Here is a 16,316-nt window from a genome sequence, read left to right on the forward strand (position 1 = left end):
TCTCAACCTGCCCATGAACTACACATGCACCACACACCCTCCCCACTACCAATCTCGTCTAGACTGGTTAAAATAAAAGAAATAGAAGAGGTAACGCCCTCGCCTTCCCCAAGAAGGTGGCAGACCCACTACTCAGGAACAGCCGGGCTTTTATGCCCCCTGACCCAGCCAGGAGCCGATGCAAGAGGCTGCAAGATTAACTGGTCTCTCTGGAGCCAGGGTCAGGCAGAGGGTCCCAGTCCTTGCAGCACTTACCAGGGACTTTAGCTGTCGCAAGAGGCAGCAACCCAGAGGAGCAAGCAAGCACCCAGATGCTCAGATACTCCCAGGGCAAGTCTTCTCCCGTCCCCCAGTGCTGCAGGTATTCCCTTATATAATAGGATCATGCCTATGGGGAGCTTAACAGGAATGGAACTATATTGTCTGCAGTGGAACAACTATTTTAATTCTGTTTCCAGCTGTATGTGGCAGAGCAATGCTTCAACAGACTAAGGGCCTGACTGCAACATCAACCTCTATCTCCAACCCATTTATGTGCTTCCTCTGCCAGTCACTCAGCCTGAAGTCAAGCAGCAGCATAAGAAATGATAAATACAATTCATGGTGTATTTGGCTGCAGCCCTACCCCACTTAACGAGGAGTAAGCGGCATCAAATTCCGAAGGATTAACTGGTCTATGAACGTGGTTAGGATTGTGTTTTAAGTTTCCACTACCCCCTTTCTTCTTTATGTTTCATATGTGCATGCTTACATAATGGATGTTGCAAAAAGCACCCCACACGGGCACAATGATATAACACTGGCTCTCCTGCCTGATGCAGAGACACATGTTCCCTCCCCTGCATAAGAGATTCCATTAAAATTAGGGTTTTTAAATAAGAGTAAAAAAAAAAGGTAAAATGCCATTTCCCCGTTCAAATACAACGTCTATGTTTTAAGAGAGCATTCCAATCCTGGCTGTTGAATGTAAGAACCCAAGGGGTGGCAATTTGTGTGGGTTGATCATTTCTGACTACAAAACAAATTAATTGAGCAGTGTTTAAAAACAGACAGAGAGGAGAGAGAGAAAGCCAGCCTTCCATAGCTATATCTGCCAACTGTGGGTAAGGCTTCACGCTTCTGAGAAAAGGTATGCTCTAACCCATTCGTTGCCACAAATCTTCTTAATCTTTATAGTACCCAAGCCTCTATGCTGTCTCATTGCAACAGACTATTAAAACAGCCACCCCCTCCCATGTGTATATACCTTAGTAATTAACTCGGAATAATTGCGACTTCGAAAAATCTACACTCTGAAAGCAAGCAAACGCGGGTGAGCCACGCCTTCTACCGCTCCTCTACCCGCATTCTACGCTTTTTCTCGAGGGTGCATCTGTTGCATTCCCCTCCCTCCGACTTTGTACATCGCGCATAAAAGAGAAAAGAGGAAATAGTGACGGCTCCGTCTCAACAAGCGGCCTGACGTCAGCGGAAGTTTTAAAGGGAAGGGTCGTATTTGTGTGCAGCGGCTATTTTCTTTCCCTTCTTCCTTTTGTCTCCGCCTTGGACAAGCGAGGAGAGAGGGGCGTGAGACGGAGTCAGAACGTAGGGCGTCCCCTTTAAGGTTGTCTTAGAGACGGTTCGCCAAGTGAGAGCGAGGCTCATTGACGTCAGGTCGGGCGGCGATTGGCGGAGGGAGTTGGGTTTCCGGTGGGAGCGATCGCTGAGGCAAAGGAGGCCACAGCTCGGGACAGCGGCTGGAGGAGGTAGAGACAGAGGGGGCCCGAGGAGAGGCCCAGGCAGGGAGTTGCTGTCCGGGCCCTGTGGTAAGTCAGGGCTGGGTCCAAAGCACTTTTCGGAGAGGAGCTCCGTCGGAGTGACGCGGGGGGGGTGGGCGGGAGAGTGGGTGAGTGGCGCGCTTACCTGAGGAGACTCGCGCGCTGAGGGAGGTAGTGGCAAAGGCCTCCTCTTCAGGTGAGGCGGAGGATGAAAGGAGAGGAAAAGAAAATTCCGCCTAGACGAGTGGAAACCGTTGAGGAGATACTCGGGGTTACCTTGGTGGGGGACGAGGGACGGGTACAGCTGCTGTTTAACGGTATATTCCCTGGGGGGGGAGGCAGACTGCTTGTGGGGTAGTTCTCTCCAGGGTTGGAGGCTGACGAGGGGCAGATTTCTGGGTATCGAGAAAAGGGGAAGGTGCATCATGGAGGAAGACCCGGGGCGGGGGAGAGAAGCAGCTTTTAGGGTAAAGCCCTTTGCTTTAAAGGTGTTGAGGCCTTTATTTCTACCTGCGGGCAGAAACCCCCGAGACAAAAATGGGGAAAGGGATGTGTTTTGGTGTTGGTTTTTTTTGCTTCTGGCAGTCTATGTAAGAGAGGCCTATAGGTTGTTGGAGGTGGGATGCTTTGAGGAAAACCTTCATCTGTGATCTTGGGAGAGAATGTTTATTTTAGACCAGGGTGGCATGGCTATGAGGGATAAAACTAATAGGTCTGATGTGTGTGTTGGGGCGGGTGATGGGTATCTGATCGGCATCCATGTTAAAGAGATGAAGTGGAGTGGTTACTGTTCAGAGGTGTTTAAACCAAGCTTTAGCTGCACCTGCTGTCTTAAAAACATTTGTCGTGGTGTGCAATTTCTTGGGTCATTCTAGAATGTTTCACATGTTTGAAGGGGACGGGGGGGGGAAGAGACTTGTGGCACTCCCTTCACCTGTAGTCATAACAATGTAGTGAATGAGCCTTTGTAGAACAAGGAGGGACTCCTTTTCCTCATAGTAAAACAATGAAAAAGTGCTACCTTTGAAGTAGCCAATAATTGTGTTCTTGAATTTCTGGGTTTTTCAGACCTGGGAAAATGAGCTCCCAATGAACTGTACTACCTTCGCACAGGAAGGATGCATCTTAGGGCTTTCCTGTTGCTTTTATTTATGGAAGTCACAGGGAAATAACTTGAAAGATGATCAGGGTAAGTGATTCAAGGCAGCTATAAGTTAGGAGTGCCCTTTTGTGCTAGAAAGGCTGTTCTTTGTGATAAAGTGTGCAGCATCAGTTGCAGCTGACATTTCAATAAAATGCTAGGACTCCTACCCCCAGTTAACTTAGAATTTTGGTGTACTGTTCTGATACATCTGTATTACTATCAGGTTGCTGTTTTTCATTTATTCACTATTTAAATATGAGTGCTAAAAATTAGATAAGGAATTTGTTCAGTTTTCTCTGCCAGAAAGACAGGCTATTCAAATTATTGCAGTGATTTTGGAAACCCTGTAAGCATTTTACTTGAAACCTACTTGAAAATATCAGTTTTCTGCTTTTGGAAATACCGGTAGAAAACTAAAGTTCATAATCAAATGTTAATTCCCACTTAATGAGAGTATTGAGCTTCAAAAATATTTTAGCCTTGTTTTCATTAAAATGAAAACTCTGAAGGTCTTTATGATGAAGACTTTAATTTTACTAAGCACGCTTCACACAACTGAGAGTGTTTATTTCAGAGAGAAGTGTCTCATCTGTCTGTTTTGCAGTTGTGTTGAACACTGGTGTCTGATGCTGTCTATCAACAATATGAGTGCTTTTTCCACCAGCTAATTTGCAGGCTGTCATGGAGCCATGGCATTACTCTTTGGACAGCTAATTAAGGCATTTATTACTGACCTTCATTATGCAACTTTTCAAAACAAAAGGAGTAACTATAGAACTTCAAGGCAGCATGATTTGAATGCCGGATATGCATGTGTATGCTTTCTGAAGCAGGTATAACTGTAATTTTTAGATTCTTTACAAGGATTACAGATTACAAGAATGCAGTGTGTTTAGAGTGGAGGCAATTCAGCATTATATTTTGCCCTCATGCCCCTGATTCCTGTCTAGGAGAGTTATATATATTTTATATCAAGTATATTGCCATCTGTTCAGCGTCTCTAAATATTTCACCTAGGAGAGCATGTATTAATAGGACAGTAACACTTGGGAGTTTGTTATTCACTTTCTTCTTCCTTCCTTCTTGAAAGGTAATACTGGGATCAACACCCCTTCCTGTAAATTCTGTGCATACCTGTAGTTGTTGCTGTAAGCTGCATCTCAAGTAAGTGTTGAGCAGTGAGGAAATGCTGTCATTTATTTCCACAAAACCTTATTTTTACATGCTATTTAGAGAAGCAATTCTGGAAATTTTTATTTACCATTTGTGGTATTCTTGCTGCCGATAAAATTCTGCTTGGAAGCTGGCATTACAATATTTTATTTTTACTTTACGGGGAGCAACTTAACTTGTGATAACTCCTGAGTCTGTGTAGGCCTCTGCTTATTTCTGCTGTTACGATTGGCTCAAACTGCTGGTCCAGAGCGCAGGACGACAAACTGAGCATGACTTCAGTTAAGAAGCTTGTACTGCTTGATTGCTTGATTGCAGCTAATTAACTATCTCTGCAAATCAGAGTAGCTGGCTGCTGTGAGTGCATAATGATATTAATGTAATCTAGGGATAGTATGGCATCTTTCTCTTGGAGTGTTTCAAATATGCTTTTCTTTCAGATAGCAAAAATGGCCACTGGTAGCACAAACAGTGAAGAGGAGCGTAGCCTCCGCGAATGTGAACAGTATGTCCAAAAACACAATATCCAACAACTTCTGAAGGATTGCATCGTCCAACTATGTACAGTGCGACCTGAGAGACCCATGGGATTCCTTCGGGAATACTTTGAAAGACTGGAGAAGGTAAAAATAAGTTTCAAGAATGCAGGAGGGGGTAGCAAATGCATTTGCAGTGTCTCTAGAAATAATCTAAAATGAATGCTGATATTGACCTAGAGTACATCAACAAATGTTCCAAAGGGAAAGTTCCACAATGTTTAGTTTAGTTTATTGCAGTGTTGTTGCTAGAAAAACATCAGTGCAATAATGTTTTCATAAAAATAAATGGAAAAATAAAGGAAAAGATAAATTGGTAGTGGAATAGGGTTAAGGGAATGTAGAAGGACAAAAAACGTTGTTTTGCAAAATATTGGGGTCTGACTCCTGCATGGCCAATTTTTTCCTTTGAGAGGTTTTACATGGAAAATTCTAACTTTGATTATATGTATATCCATAAAATTGGACAGCCCTCTGATAAACTGTGGCACTATTTAGCAAACTGGGCATTAAAAATACTCAGGTCTAAGTGAAACCAGCAATATAATGAGAAATTAGAAAGAGACGTCCTGTTTTCAGGAAGAAAATAGAAGGTTTTTATGGTGCAGCATCTTCAGAATCAATTCTGTGATTGCACGAATGCTGATGAAAGTTAAAGAGGAAAGCACAAAATCAGGACTACAGCTGAACGTCAAAAAGACTAAAGTAATGACAACAGAAGATTTATGTAACTTTAAAGTTGACAATAAAGACATTGAACTTGTCAAGGATTCAATACCTCAGCACAGTCATTAACCAAACTGGAGACAATAGTCAAGAAATCAGAAGAAGGCTAGGACTGGGGAGGGCAGCTGTGAGAGAACTAGAAAAGGTCCTCAAATGCCAAGATGTATCACTGAACACCAAAGTCAGGATCATTCAGACCATGGTATTCCTGATCTCTATGCATGGATGTGAAAGTTGGACAGTGAAAAAGGCGGATAAGAGAAAAATCAACTCATTTGAATTGGGTGTTAGAACAAATTAAACCAGAACTGTCACTACAAGCTAAAATGATGAAACTGAGGTTATCATACTTTGGACACATCATGAGAAGACAGGATTCACTAGAAAAGACAATGCTGGGAAAAACAGCAGGGAGTAGAAAAAGTGGAAGGCCAAAGAAGAGATGGATTGATTCCATAAAGGAAGCCACAGACCTGAACTTACAAGATTTGAACAGGGTGGTTCATGACAGATGCTCTTGGAGGTCACTAATTCATAGGGTCGCCATAAGTCATAATCGACTTGAAGGCACATAACAAGAACAACAACCCTTTGAGGCTGGCCTGTGAAATCTAAAGTAAACTTTTTTGTAATGGCTTATAATAGTTTTATTCAGAAGCATGTCTAATCATTTTTGGAATTAAAAGTTGAGCTCGTGACATCCAACTCTACACTTAATACTCATCTGTTATTCTGTACACATTTTTAACGTATAGACTTCTGCGTGAAGTTAATAATACAGCATTACACTTAACGCTAGAACTAATTACATACATAGTAATGGTAGTTTAAGTTAATGAAAGAAACATGCAGCTACATGTAGCTTGAGTATCTGTCATGTAGTCTTAAAATGCTGTCCCTTTAGCTTACATATTTCACAGGAAATAAACTCTTGGGAATTCTTATGAACCTTTGCCATTGAAAGATAGTGATCTTCTTATATAGCATGTTGTGGGTTGAATCCAACTAAGTCATTGTGCAAGCAGAACAACTTCCCCTTGCACAGTGGAACTTCCTGTCCCCTCCCTGCAGGGCCCCCCAAATTTAGTCCATAGGATTGGAGGGGACAGAGCAGGTTGGGAGCACAGAGGAAACACAAGTTCCATTGTGTGAGTGGAACTCTGCTTCTGCAGTGACTGGCAGTGCAATCCAACTTTCCCTCATGCCAGGCTGCATTCCTCTACTTGGCTCAGCCAATGGGGCTGACTGGCTGCTGCCAGTGAAGTGGCACCAATGTCGCTGTTGGTGCTGGGAGCGGGGCCTGCTGACAAGATCCCCACTGGCAAAGTGTAGCAGAAAGCCTTGAAACGGCATTCTGAGGAAGGGGACAGGGCTACATTCCAAGCCGATTTCACAACTGTTGCCCATCTGCCATTGGGCCCAATCCATCTGGCACTGGGTCCTGGAGCTGGCACAGGGATCAGGCCTGATCATCCTCTCACCTGCTGCCATCATGTACAGCAGATGGTGTGGATGCGGCAGTGTCTCTGCAGAGTTCCAGTGGCAGTAGTGGTAGGCTTGGGTTGTGCCCTTAGTTGGATTCAACCCCATATCTTTAATCCCAGATTTTATTTGTGTTCTATACTCTTCGTGGAAAACTATCTTAATCTAATTTAAAACTAGTTATTGACAGGTTAACCTACTGATTTTCTTGCACTTTTTAAAAAACTCTGTGACCACCCAATAAATTTATATGACTGTGCAGTAAAACCACCCATCCCCCCCTTGATCTTTGACTGCTATTTCACTAACAGCTTCTCCCATCACTGTGTCAACTTTCTGCAGAAGGAGAGAAGGTATATAACATTCATGCCATGGCAGCTGGTGACTTAAAGGCCAATATTTAGTGATTCTTTTCTGTCGCTGTTAATTGTTACAGATTAATTCATGCATTTCCCCTAGGGCACAATGCTGGGATAATAATGTACTTTGTTTTGTGTAGAAGAGTCATTCTGTTCATCTGCCCAGTTTTGTAAATTATGTATTAACACTTTCAATTCATAAGAATACAGTGATCGATAAGGCTCAATTGCTCTATCCAGCTTTTGGCTTGATCTGAATTGAGCTATGCAGTTTCCTAAAACCAGTCAAATGATTTGGGAGTTTTTAAAGTTATTGGTTTGGATCCAAAGGTGTCTTCAACCATCAGAAAAGCAGCCTCCCTGAATTTTGGTGATTCCCCTGTCCTACTGCAGTCTCCCATGGCCCAGCCAGTGCTGTTCTAGAGAGTCCTTTGACTCTTAGGAGTGGCTTTTGAGGGGAGGTCTAGGGAGCTGCTGTGGGGGGAGGAGACAAGAGCACTCTCTTCTCTGGATCTAACTCACTGTACTTGCAGATGGAATTCTACACTTTTAGTCTAGTGTTGCTTTAATTGACCAGTGCAGGCATATTGAAGAGTAAGGGCAGAAAGGATGGGGTAATGCATATTTGTTCAGACTGTTTTGCCTTGTTGCATTAAGCAAAAATATTAAAAACGGACTTTTCTTTGAATGAGTGGTAGTCTTCGTTGATTTAATTGAAAGTTGGGCACACAAAGCTTAGGTGCCTTATTTAAGATAATTCATATTGCACATTTTCACATGTAGGTTCAGTGTTCATTGGAGCTTGAAACTGTAAAATTACAAGGCAAATCATACTAGATCAATTAAGTTTACAAACTGCTTTGATTGGATAGCCCTATAACAACTTGGGGCAGAACTATTACAACATTTAGATGTGCTTGTAGTAGGATAATAAGATTTCTCGTCCTCACATATACTGATAAAATAAAATGAAAGTGTGCTCAGCAATAGGTTTTTTTACAAGGGTATTTGTATGAAGGAATAAAAAGGGGGGCAAAACATGGTTTTGCATGGATTAATCTGGCAACTAGATAAAGTTTCCAATCCTTGAGATATATGTCAATCAATTTTTTTTTCTAAATAAACATGTCAATTAATCCAACTCATCAAATCTACTGAGTCCAGTAGTTTCAAATCGCTCTTCTGTCATTATCCATATTGGGTCCATCTTCCATCTTTACGCACCCAAAAATCTTGCTGTCATAGTCATATAATAAAAGTCTGATAGGAATTTCCTCCATCACAGATATTTTCTTACCATCAAATCCAAACGTAACACTGAAGTATTGTTTCAAAGCCGCATCTCTGCTCCTCTTTTCCACATGATACACTATTACATTTCTTGAAGGTTTTTCCATTGACACAAAACAGGGATTAATTCTATTAACTTTCTCCATTTCAAGTTCCATGAAATCCTTCCAGTCCAGGAATTTTTTTGAACCGATAATATCTTTATCTCCAATCTCTTCAATTCCTTCAGAGACAGCACTGTATTCCAAACTGTAATATTTATCTCCAGGATCCGTCACAACCAGGAAATCCAAATCTTTTTTCATGTCCATATTTAAGCCAATCTCCATAGATTGAACCTTGCCTTTAATTTCTCTTTCATCCTTTTTTTGTTTTCCAGATCTATCTTTATTCTCCTTTCTCATAGAATCCTGAGTTTCTTTCAGCTCCTGTCTCATTTCATGAAATTCAGTTCTCCACGCTTGTCTATTATTTCTCAGTTCTTGTTTTATTGAGTTAATCCCATCCATTATTTTCTGAAGCATGTCTAGAAATAAAGTCCCTTCTTGTACATCCATGATCTTCTTAATTGCCATTCTTAAAACCAAAAGAACAAAACTCCTTCAATTTTCAATGTCCCAAGCAAAGAGCAGTTTATTTCTTTATCCAGTTACAAAGGAGTTAATCTTTCCAACCAACTAACGTCACACGCTAGACAGTCCTTATTTCTTAAATGTCCAGAAGTGCAAAAACAGCTTTTAGTTCACAGCGTTCAAATAACTAGTAGCAGAGAGAATGAGCAGATTCGTCAACAACAACAACAAAAAGTAGATCAGAAAAAATAGTCCCTTATATATATTACACAAAAGTCTTGTAAATCAAAAAGATTTCTTATCTCTCCCAATCAGAACGCTCTCATCCGTTGTAATCTTTAAAACGCAATTTTCCATGTCAGCTTTTTGCAATAAAAAAAAAAAGATAAGCTATTTATATTTTCTTCCCCCTTAGTTCCGTAAATAAAGAAGGAAAGTCTTACCTCATCTAGGTTATCTTAATTGCTGTTACTTTGACAAATCTCTTTAGCTATATAGATAAGAAAATGATAAATGTAGACAGGAGGTTTGCCTGCTAGTCCGTTAAAAAAAAACGGGTCACTTATCCAGCTGAGTTAGCATAAAATCCTCGCTCTGTCTGAACTGCTGGAAGACAGACAATTCTGACGAATTCCAGGCTCCAACAATCAAAACAAAACTATGTGGCAGATCTCACGCTTCTTCCTTATCCGGAAGAAATCATCCCCAGTCAGAAAAAACCCTTCTGACTGAATTTAAAACTGGATAAGTTTCATCCAAGACGGGAGCCCATCTCAGAGGCAGCACAGGCGGAGGGATCCTCCTGGGAAGTCCATGCAGTGTCTATTTCCAATGCGTGATGATCAAACAGGAAAAGTCTTGCGATGTTTAGGAACATCATATTTTTGACAAAATGCAAATTATATTTTATTCTGTTATCTCTGACAAACTGTATTGTAGAAATGTGGACAAAATGTGCTCGTAGCTCTATAATATTAAAAGATAATCTAAACTTGTTCATGCCTTTTGCTTATTGTAAAATACAATAAGCTTACAAAATATGATTTGACTTATGGAAGAGAGATTGGGAGCTCACTGGGGTAGGCAAAACCAATTGCTCTGCTTCTCCCAATTTTAAAGTTCAGAACTGTGCCACAACAAATTTCTTCCCTGGCAAGGCATGTCCCATGTGGCAGTGAGCAGGGGTCCTTGCCCCGATGAGTGAATTTGTGGAGACTTATGAATCAGTTAAATGGGGTAACAACATTAAGCTAGTAGAACCAGGAATTAAAAAGTAGTTTATTAACAGGAGTCCAAATTCATCTTATCCAAGAGGAAGTATGTTGGTAATCAAGCTATTATATGAACAACCTGCCTGTATTGGACTTAGGCCTTTTTTTACTTGCCAAAGTGTAAATATGTCAATATATATCATAAAAAGAACTACATAAGATGTATTTGACTTGAAGAGAGATGGAAGCATGGTACAAATAAAATAATGCATAGACCATCATTACATTCTATTCGGCAAAACAATATTGGGGTTTGTCTTGATGTTCGCTGAATTTTCTTCGCTTCCCACCACTTGAAATGAACATCGTAAGTAATTTGGTGTGTGCTCATGATCACAGGTCTCTCTGCTGAACACACTCATGGGCTTCAATTATCAAGTGATATCACATCTGTGTGAGACAGACAAATTAGGATTATTAGGGAAGAATTCTTCAGTTATAACAGTTTAAATTCAGAGTTAATGTTTTCTTAACACTATTTCAGGAGTATCTTAGAGACATTGGTTTCTGTTGGCATCCTTTGGAAAGTGAAGCAAATAGAATCAGTTATGCAAGCTGAATTAAAATCCATTGTGCAAGCTGAATAATTCATTTTAAATTAGACAGTGAGGCTTTAAAGTAGTTGCTGTAGTAAGAGACGGGTATAATTTTTGAAGAGCAGCTGTAATGTCCATATCCTATATATATCCTATATCCCAGCTGTAGTATCCAGATGAACTATTAAAGTCAAAAATTGTTATGGTACAAAACAAATTACTTATATATGAAAGAAAAAATACAAGGTCCTTTTTTTGAACTTCAGCTAAGTTTCAAGGTTTATAAATTGCTTCATGATAACAGACCACTCTGCTCACAGCAATATGCCATAGTAATGTTTTAGTCACCAAAAATATATTGCATATGTTGCATGCCTGGTGTATTTCTTGGAAGGCAATCACTTAATGTTCAAATTATCTAGCAAATTGCCTCAATTCTATGTATTGGACTCTATACTAGGTTTGTTTTGAGTATGATACATGGCATTTAAAGTCACAGAAACATTTAGAAGCTTCATTCAGATCCTTGTACTAGGTATCAGTAACTGTTAAAGGTATGCCAGTTTAAAAATATATTCTGTTGTATACAAATGTTTGAAATAAGTCAGACTCCACTGTGGTTCTGTAACACTGTGCCAACAAGAAGGGATTATAATTTATGAAACGTGAAAGTATGAATCCTGTGTTGTCTGCCTCCTTGTTTACAATTCTTTGAGACAGGGATGGGGAACTCCCACTGCATGGACCAGAGCCAGCCCGTGTCCAGATTGCATGTGGCACTTTGGGTTCCCTCATACAGGTGACGGGTTTTGTTGTGCAACATATACAGCTCTTTCCTCTGCAAGATCATAGCAGAGGTGAAAAAATATCTTGGTATTTTTTGGTATTGGTATGGTAAAGAGGTAGACACGTGTTCCTTGTAAAGTGTCTATGCATTTTGCAATTGCATGAATGCAGTTTTCAGGATGAAATTGTATTTTGAAGTTTGAGACTTTGAATAGCTTTAAGGCAGGTCTTGCAGTTCAGTTGTGCATTGATATTATTTGCATTCTTCTGGGATTACTGAGTTCTTTCCTGCACAGTCAGGACTGAGAGCTTTAACTTGAGAGGCGCTTCTAAGAATTAAATGTTTCTATGGAAAATAGTTTTTTGTGTGTGTTAAGGGTATGTGATTGTGTGTCTGGCTGTTTCCACTGCTGGAATTTGCTATCCAACGGATTTTCACCAGAGTAATACACTTTGCCCAAAAAAGGTTTCCAACCTCTGAATTAATTTGGAAGCTTACTATTCCTGTATTGAGCACAAAGTAACTTAAAAAAATTGTGCTAATATTCCCATGGCTGTGACATTACTTGGAAAACTATGACCCTCCAGAGGGTGCCAGACTACAACTACAACTCCCATCATCCCTGACCATTGGCCATACTGTTTAAGGCTGATAGGAGTCCACCAGTCTATTGGGGGCTGCAGGCTCTCTATCCGTGCTTTATGGGCTATTGACAAGATTTTAAAGGTCATGAATGTCTTACAATCAGTATGTTGCTCTTTTTCTAATGTGTAGAAATAAGTTTTTAAAAAATTGCATAAGTGTAAGAATGAATTGCATAAGTGCTAGCGTTTTTAGTATTTATATAACCTGACTATGGCAAAGAAAATAATATGTTAACTGTTAGTGTAGCTTCTTTGGCCAATTTAAAGTTCAATTAAATTTCAGACACAGTGAGGGCAACAACATTAATTCTGTGCTAGCTGGTATTGGTCAGTTTGAAATGACACGAGAGGTTCAATACCAGTCACAGAAAAATCCAATAACAGTAAATACAATTGCACAAATAAATATGGTTCACAACACTTTTAGAAAGCTATTTTTCAAGGGATATGCTTAATTTGGGGAACATGTTAACATGGCCATGGTACTCCGTGCTCTGAACTTTAGACTACATTATTGTAATGCACTGTATGTAGGGTTGTCTTTGAAGATGATTTGGAAACTGCAACTAGTCTGAAATACAACAGGCAGATTTGTGGGTGTGGCTCCATTTAGAACTCATAACTCCTGTTTTAAAACGGCTGCATTCACTACCTTTTTTTTCTGGGACCAATTCAAGGTACTCACACTAGTGTTTAAAGTCCTAAATGACTTAGGCCTCAAATACCTTCTCCCTGCAGACCCTCTTGGATGTTAGGATCAGCAGAGGGAACCCTCATGGTAGTTCCACTACCCTCAGAAGTTTAAGGCAATAGTAGTTGCTCGGTAGAGGGCATTCTCTGGCAGCTCCTCAGTTGTGGAACTTCCTCCCCACAGGTGCATCTGGTATCTTCATTGTATAGTTTCCATTGTATGCTGCAGACTCACCTCTTTTCCTGGCCTTTGACACTTGACATATATATTTTTCAGGACCCACCCTATTCTTGTGACTGTAATTTATTTTAATAAGAGGCTTCTAAGGCTTCAAAAATGGGTCCTGATCCAGAATCAATGTATTATGTAGGGCAAGGTTTTTGAAACCTTTAACAATGGACAATTATGGGCTTTTATCCTTGCCTGTAGAATTATCTTTTGGAAATCATTCATCCTTAAATGTGTAATTTTTTTAAAAGGTAAATTAACTTGCCTCTACAACTGGTAGTGGGTCTGATATCTACCATTTAAAAATGAGTGCATTGCAGTAAAATGTTCCTTAATGTCTCTCTTTTACATTGTTTCATTCCCTGTTGTGTACTCCAGGATGCTGGAAAGATGCAAAGGTGACCTGCTACTCCAATGTGTTTGTCGCAGATGATACTGCATGTAATAATACTGATTCTGGGCTGTATAACCACTTTTGTATATGAAGTCATCCTAATATGATTGTCACTGTATTATGTCTTTGGGAGATCAATAGCTTTTTCTCACATTTTAACTTGTACGTTTCCAAAGGCTGTTGCACATCTTAAAGTCCAACAGTTCCCTTATTTCCTTATCCGCTCTCCCTCTTCTATTTTTCTGTTACAGAATTTTCCCTGTCAGAATCCTCTACCTATAGTCAAATTTTGCATATGCTTAGCCTAGGAGTTCTGCCCATAATGTTCAGTGTGTTTCTGGGCAGGGGAGGGGGGCATGACTTCAATTAACATGAGAAATAAAGCAATACCTTTGTGCATAAAGGGTTCTACCATTATGTTTTTGGAAGTCCTGAGCTGTTTGGGCAACTACTCTGTCATAGCAATTGTACATACTCCTTTGCACCATTCTTGAAGTGCATTTTCTTTTACTGATCTCCAGTTTCTGGGGAGAACAAGATCTTGATTTGGTTTGAATCACTAATCTAACTTAAAACATGGCAAAAAAAAGTTATACCCTGCCACACAGCCCAATAAGGCTAATATTACATTGTCTTCCCACTAAATCTTTCATAGTTTTATTGAATAGTTTTAACAACTTCTACTTATTCAAGTGACTTTTCTTTATTGAAATCACTTGCTTTCCAAGTCGAGGAAAATGATACATCTGCTTTTTTTAAAAACAACACCACCTAAATCTTAATCTCAGATTAAATCTTACTGCATTTCGTGTTTGAAATATGATAAACAGCCATCAATTGGTCATAAGTTAATGCTTACACATTGTGATGCTGCTTTTACCATTTTGTATTTATTTAGAAATGAAGAATTTCAGAAGTTGCCAAATATGTAGTGCTAACTTCACTCTTCTTCACAGTTCTCTTTAGAAGTAGCTTCTATGGTTTGTTCTCTTAAAATACGTTTCAATGGGTTGTGTCCTTCTACTGGAAGGGGACTCTTGATGATTTCCCTCTTCTTTCTGCAGATCCCTGTATTCTTCAAAATCTGCTCCAGAGAATTGGGGGAACCTTTGGAGCAGAATGGGAGGTTGTATGGGATTGGGTGTGTGTGTGCAAGAGAAGGAGGTGGTTTGTGAAACCACTTCTTGATCCCTTCTATTTACAAAACCCTCCAACGGAGCAAAGAGTACTCTATGAGCAGGGGTCCAGTCCATTGGAGTAGTCAGGTTTGAATGCCCGCTTAGGACTGTTCTGCATATCATGTTTATTTTTTTAAAAAGTATATTAGAAACACATGTTTGGTAAACATGTGCCACATCAAGTGCACACTTGGTAGCAAAGCTGCACATGTAGCACATAATGTGTGCAATGGCCTTAGCCATAAGGCCCACTACTGTTGCAAGGGGTATTCTCTCAGATTAGTGTACACCACAGGATTGTTAGAAGATAAATGAGAACACCTTGTCTAGTGCCCTGAGCTCCTTTGAGGTACGTAAACAGCTGTGACAAAATCAGCCCTTTTGGGTCCATTTAAAAAAAACACATATACAAGGTCAGTAGAACTTACTAACACTTTGGAATCTTAAACCTTCAGTATTAGTTTTTACATTGTCAAAAGGAATCCTTCTAACTACTGTTCTGTCCCAGTATGCATACCTTTTTGTAACACACTTCAGGCACAAGCCAAGGTTCTACTAAAATCTGCGAAACTACCTTTATCTTAAAACTGAAACAGTCTGTAGATGAGAATAAGTGTAGTTTAATAAGAAGCCCTTTCTCAGACAACTGTCTGTGTGTCAGTATTTTTTTCCCCTTTTTAAAATGTTTTTCTCTTGAATATCTGACTGGAGGAAAGAATTCTGTGTAATGTAAAAGCTTACATACTGTTTTGAATACTTGTCCTAATAAGTAGTATTTCACCTACTTGTTTTTCAACACCTAGTTGGTAATGTAGCTTTGAACAATCATGCATAAAAAAGCTTATACCCACAGTCCTCTGCAAAAGCTTTGTATTGATACATTCAAATCTCTGCTACAGGTCAGATGTCATATTTAAAACAAAAAGTGGCATGCTATCTTTCACAAGCTTTGACAGGGCAGACGGTATGACGTTATAATCTGAAATTTCACTGTGCAACTTCATGCTGCTATGCTTATTTAAACAGTAGTCAAAGGAGAAAAATGTATGCTCCCACTAGCACATGCATGGAGTTGAACTTTTTACCCTTGTCAATTATCAACGTAGGACTATTTTATTTCACTGCAGGAAGAAACAAAACAGTTCATGAGCCAGCAGAAAGCCAGCTCCCGTGCCGACTCACGTGAAGATGAGATTTCTCCACCCCCACCCATGAACCCAGTGGTAAAGGGCCGCAGAAGGCGTGGTGCCATCAGCGCAGAAGTTTACACAGAAGAGGATGCTGCCTCTTATGTCAGAAAGGTGTTGGATCTAGTTCTTATTTCATTCGAGCCATACTTTATGTCTTGTATGCTCAACTTCTTTGCGTAGCCCAAATTAGTACGGTGCCGTCAAGCTTTTCCCTCGACATATTGTGGTAACGCATTCCTAACTTAGTACTGGCTTGCATTTCATTTGTCTTGCATAAACCTGGATTTCTCCTAGTTGTGCTGACATAAGGTGAAGGACTGATGGAAAATGGATTAAATATTTGTTGGAAAAATCTGGG

At 40.0% G+C, this 16,316-nt stretch overlaps 2 protein-coding genes across 3 annotated transcripts in view; one reads left to right on the forward strand and one right to left on the reverse strand.

Moving 5' to 3' along the window:
* The first annotated feature begins 1,460 nt into the window (after positions 1-1,460).
* Positions 1,461-16,316, forward strand: part of PRKAR1A (protein kinase cAMP-dependent type I regulatory subunit alpha) — a 30,850-nt gene continuing 15,994 nt past the window's right edge. Inside the window, exons 1-5 of one of the 2 annotated variants that reach the window (XM_061615628.1) lie at positions 1,461-1,805; positions 2,826-2,946; positions 3,992-4,065; positions 4,515-4,697; positions 15,896-16,069. In XM_061615628.1, coding sequence (XP_061471612.1) covers positions 4,524-4,697; positions 15,896-16,069 — 348 coding nt within the window. In that variant the 5' untranslated portion in view covers positions 1,461-1,805; positions 2,826-2,946; positions 3,992-4,065; positions 4,515-4,523. The remainder of the gene's footprint in view (positions 1,806-2,825; positions 2,947-3,991; positions 4,066-4,514; positions 4,698-15,895; positions 16,070-16,316) is intronic. The other variant, XM_061615627.1, reaches the window with a different exon arrangement.
* Positions 10,366-16,316, reverse strand: part of FAM20A (FAM20A golgi associated secretory pathway pseudokinase) — an 89,286-nt gene continuing 83,335 nt past the window's right edge. Inside the window, exon 11 of the mRNA XM_061615626.1 lies at positions 10,366-10,700. Within this exon, the coding sequence (XP_061471610.1) occupies positions 10,685-10,700 (16 nt within the window). The 3' untranslated portion in view covers positions 10,366-10,684. The remainder of the gene's footprint in view (positions 10,701-16,316) is intronic.

Source organism: Rhineura floridana, chromosome 3, assembly GCF_030035675.1.
Source record: "Rhineura floridana isolate rRhiFlo1 chromosome 3, rRhiFlo1.hap2, whole genome shotgun sequence".
In the NCBI taxonomy this organism is placed as follows: Eukaryota; Metazoa; Chordata; class Lepidosauria; order Squamata; family Rhineuridae; genus Rhineura; species Rhineura floridana.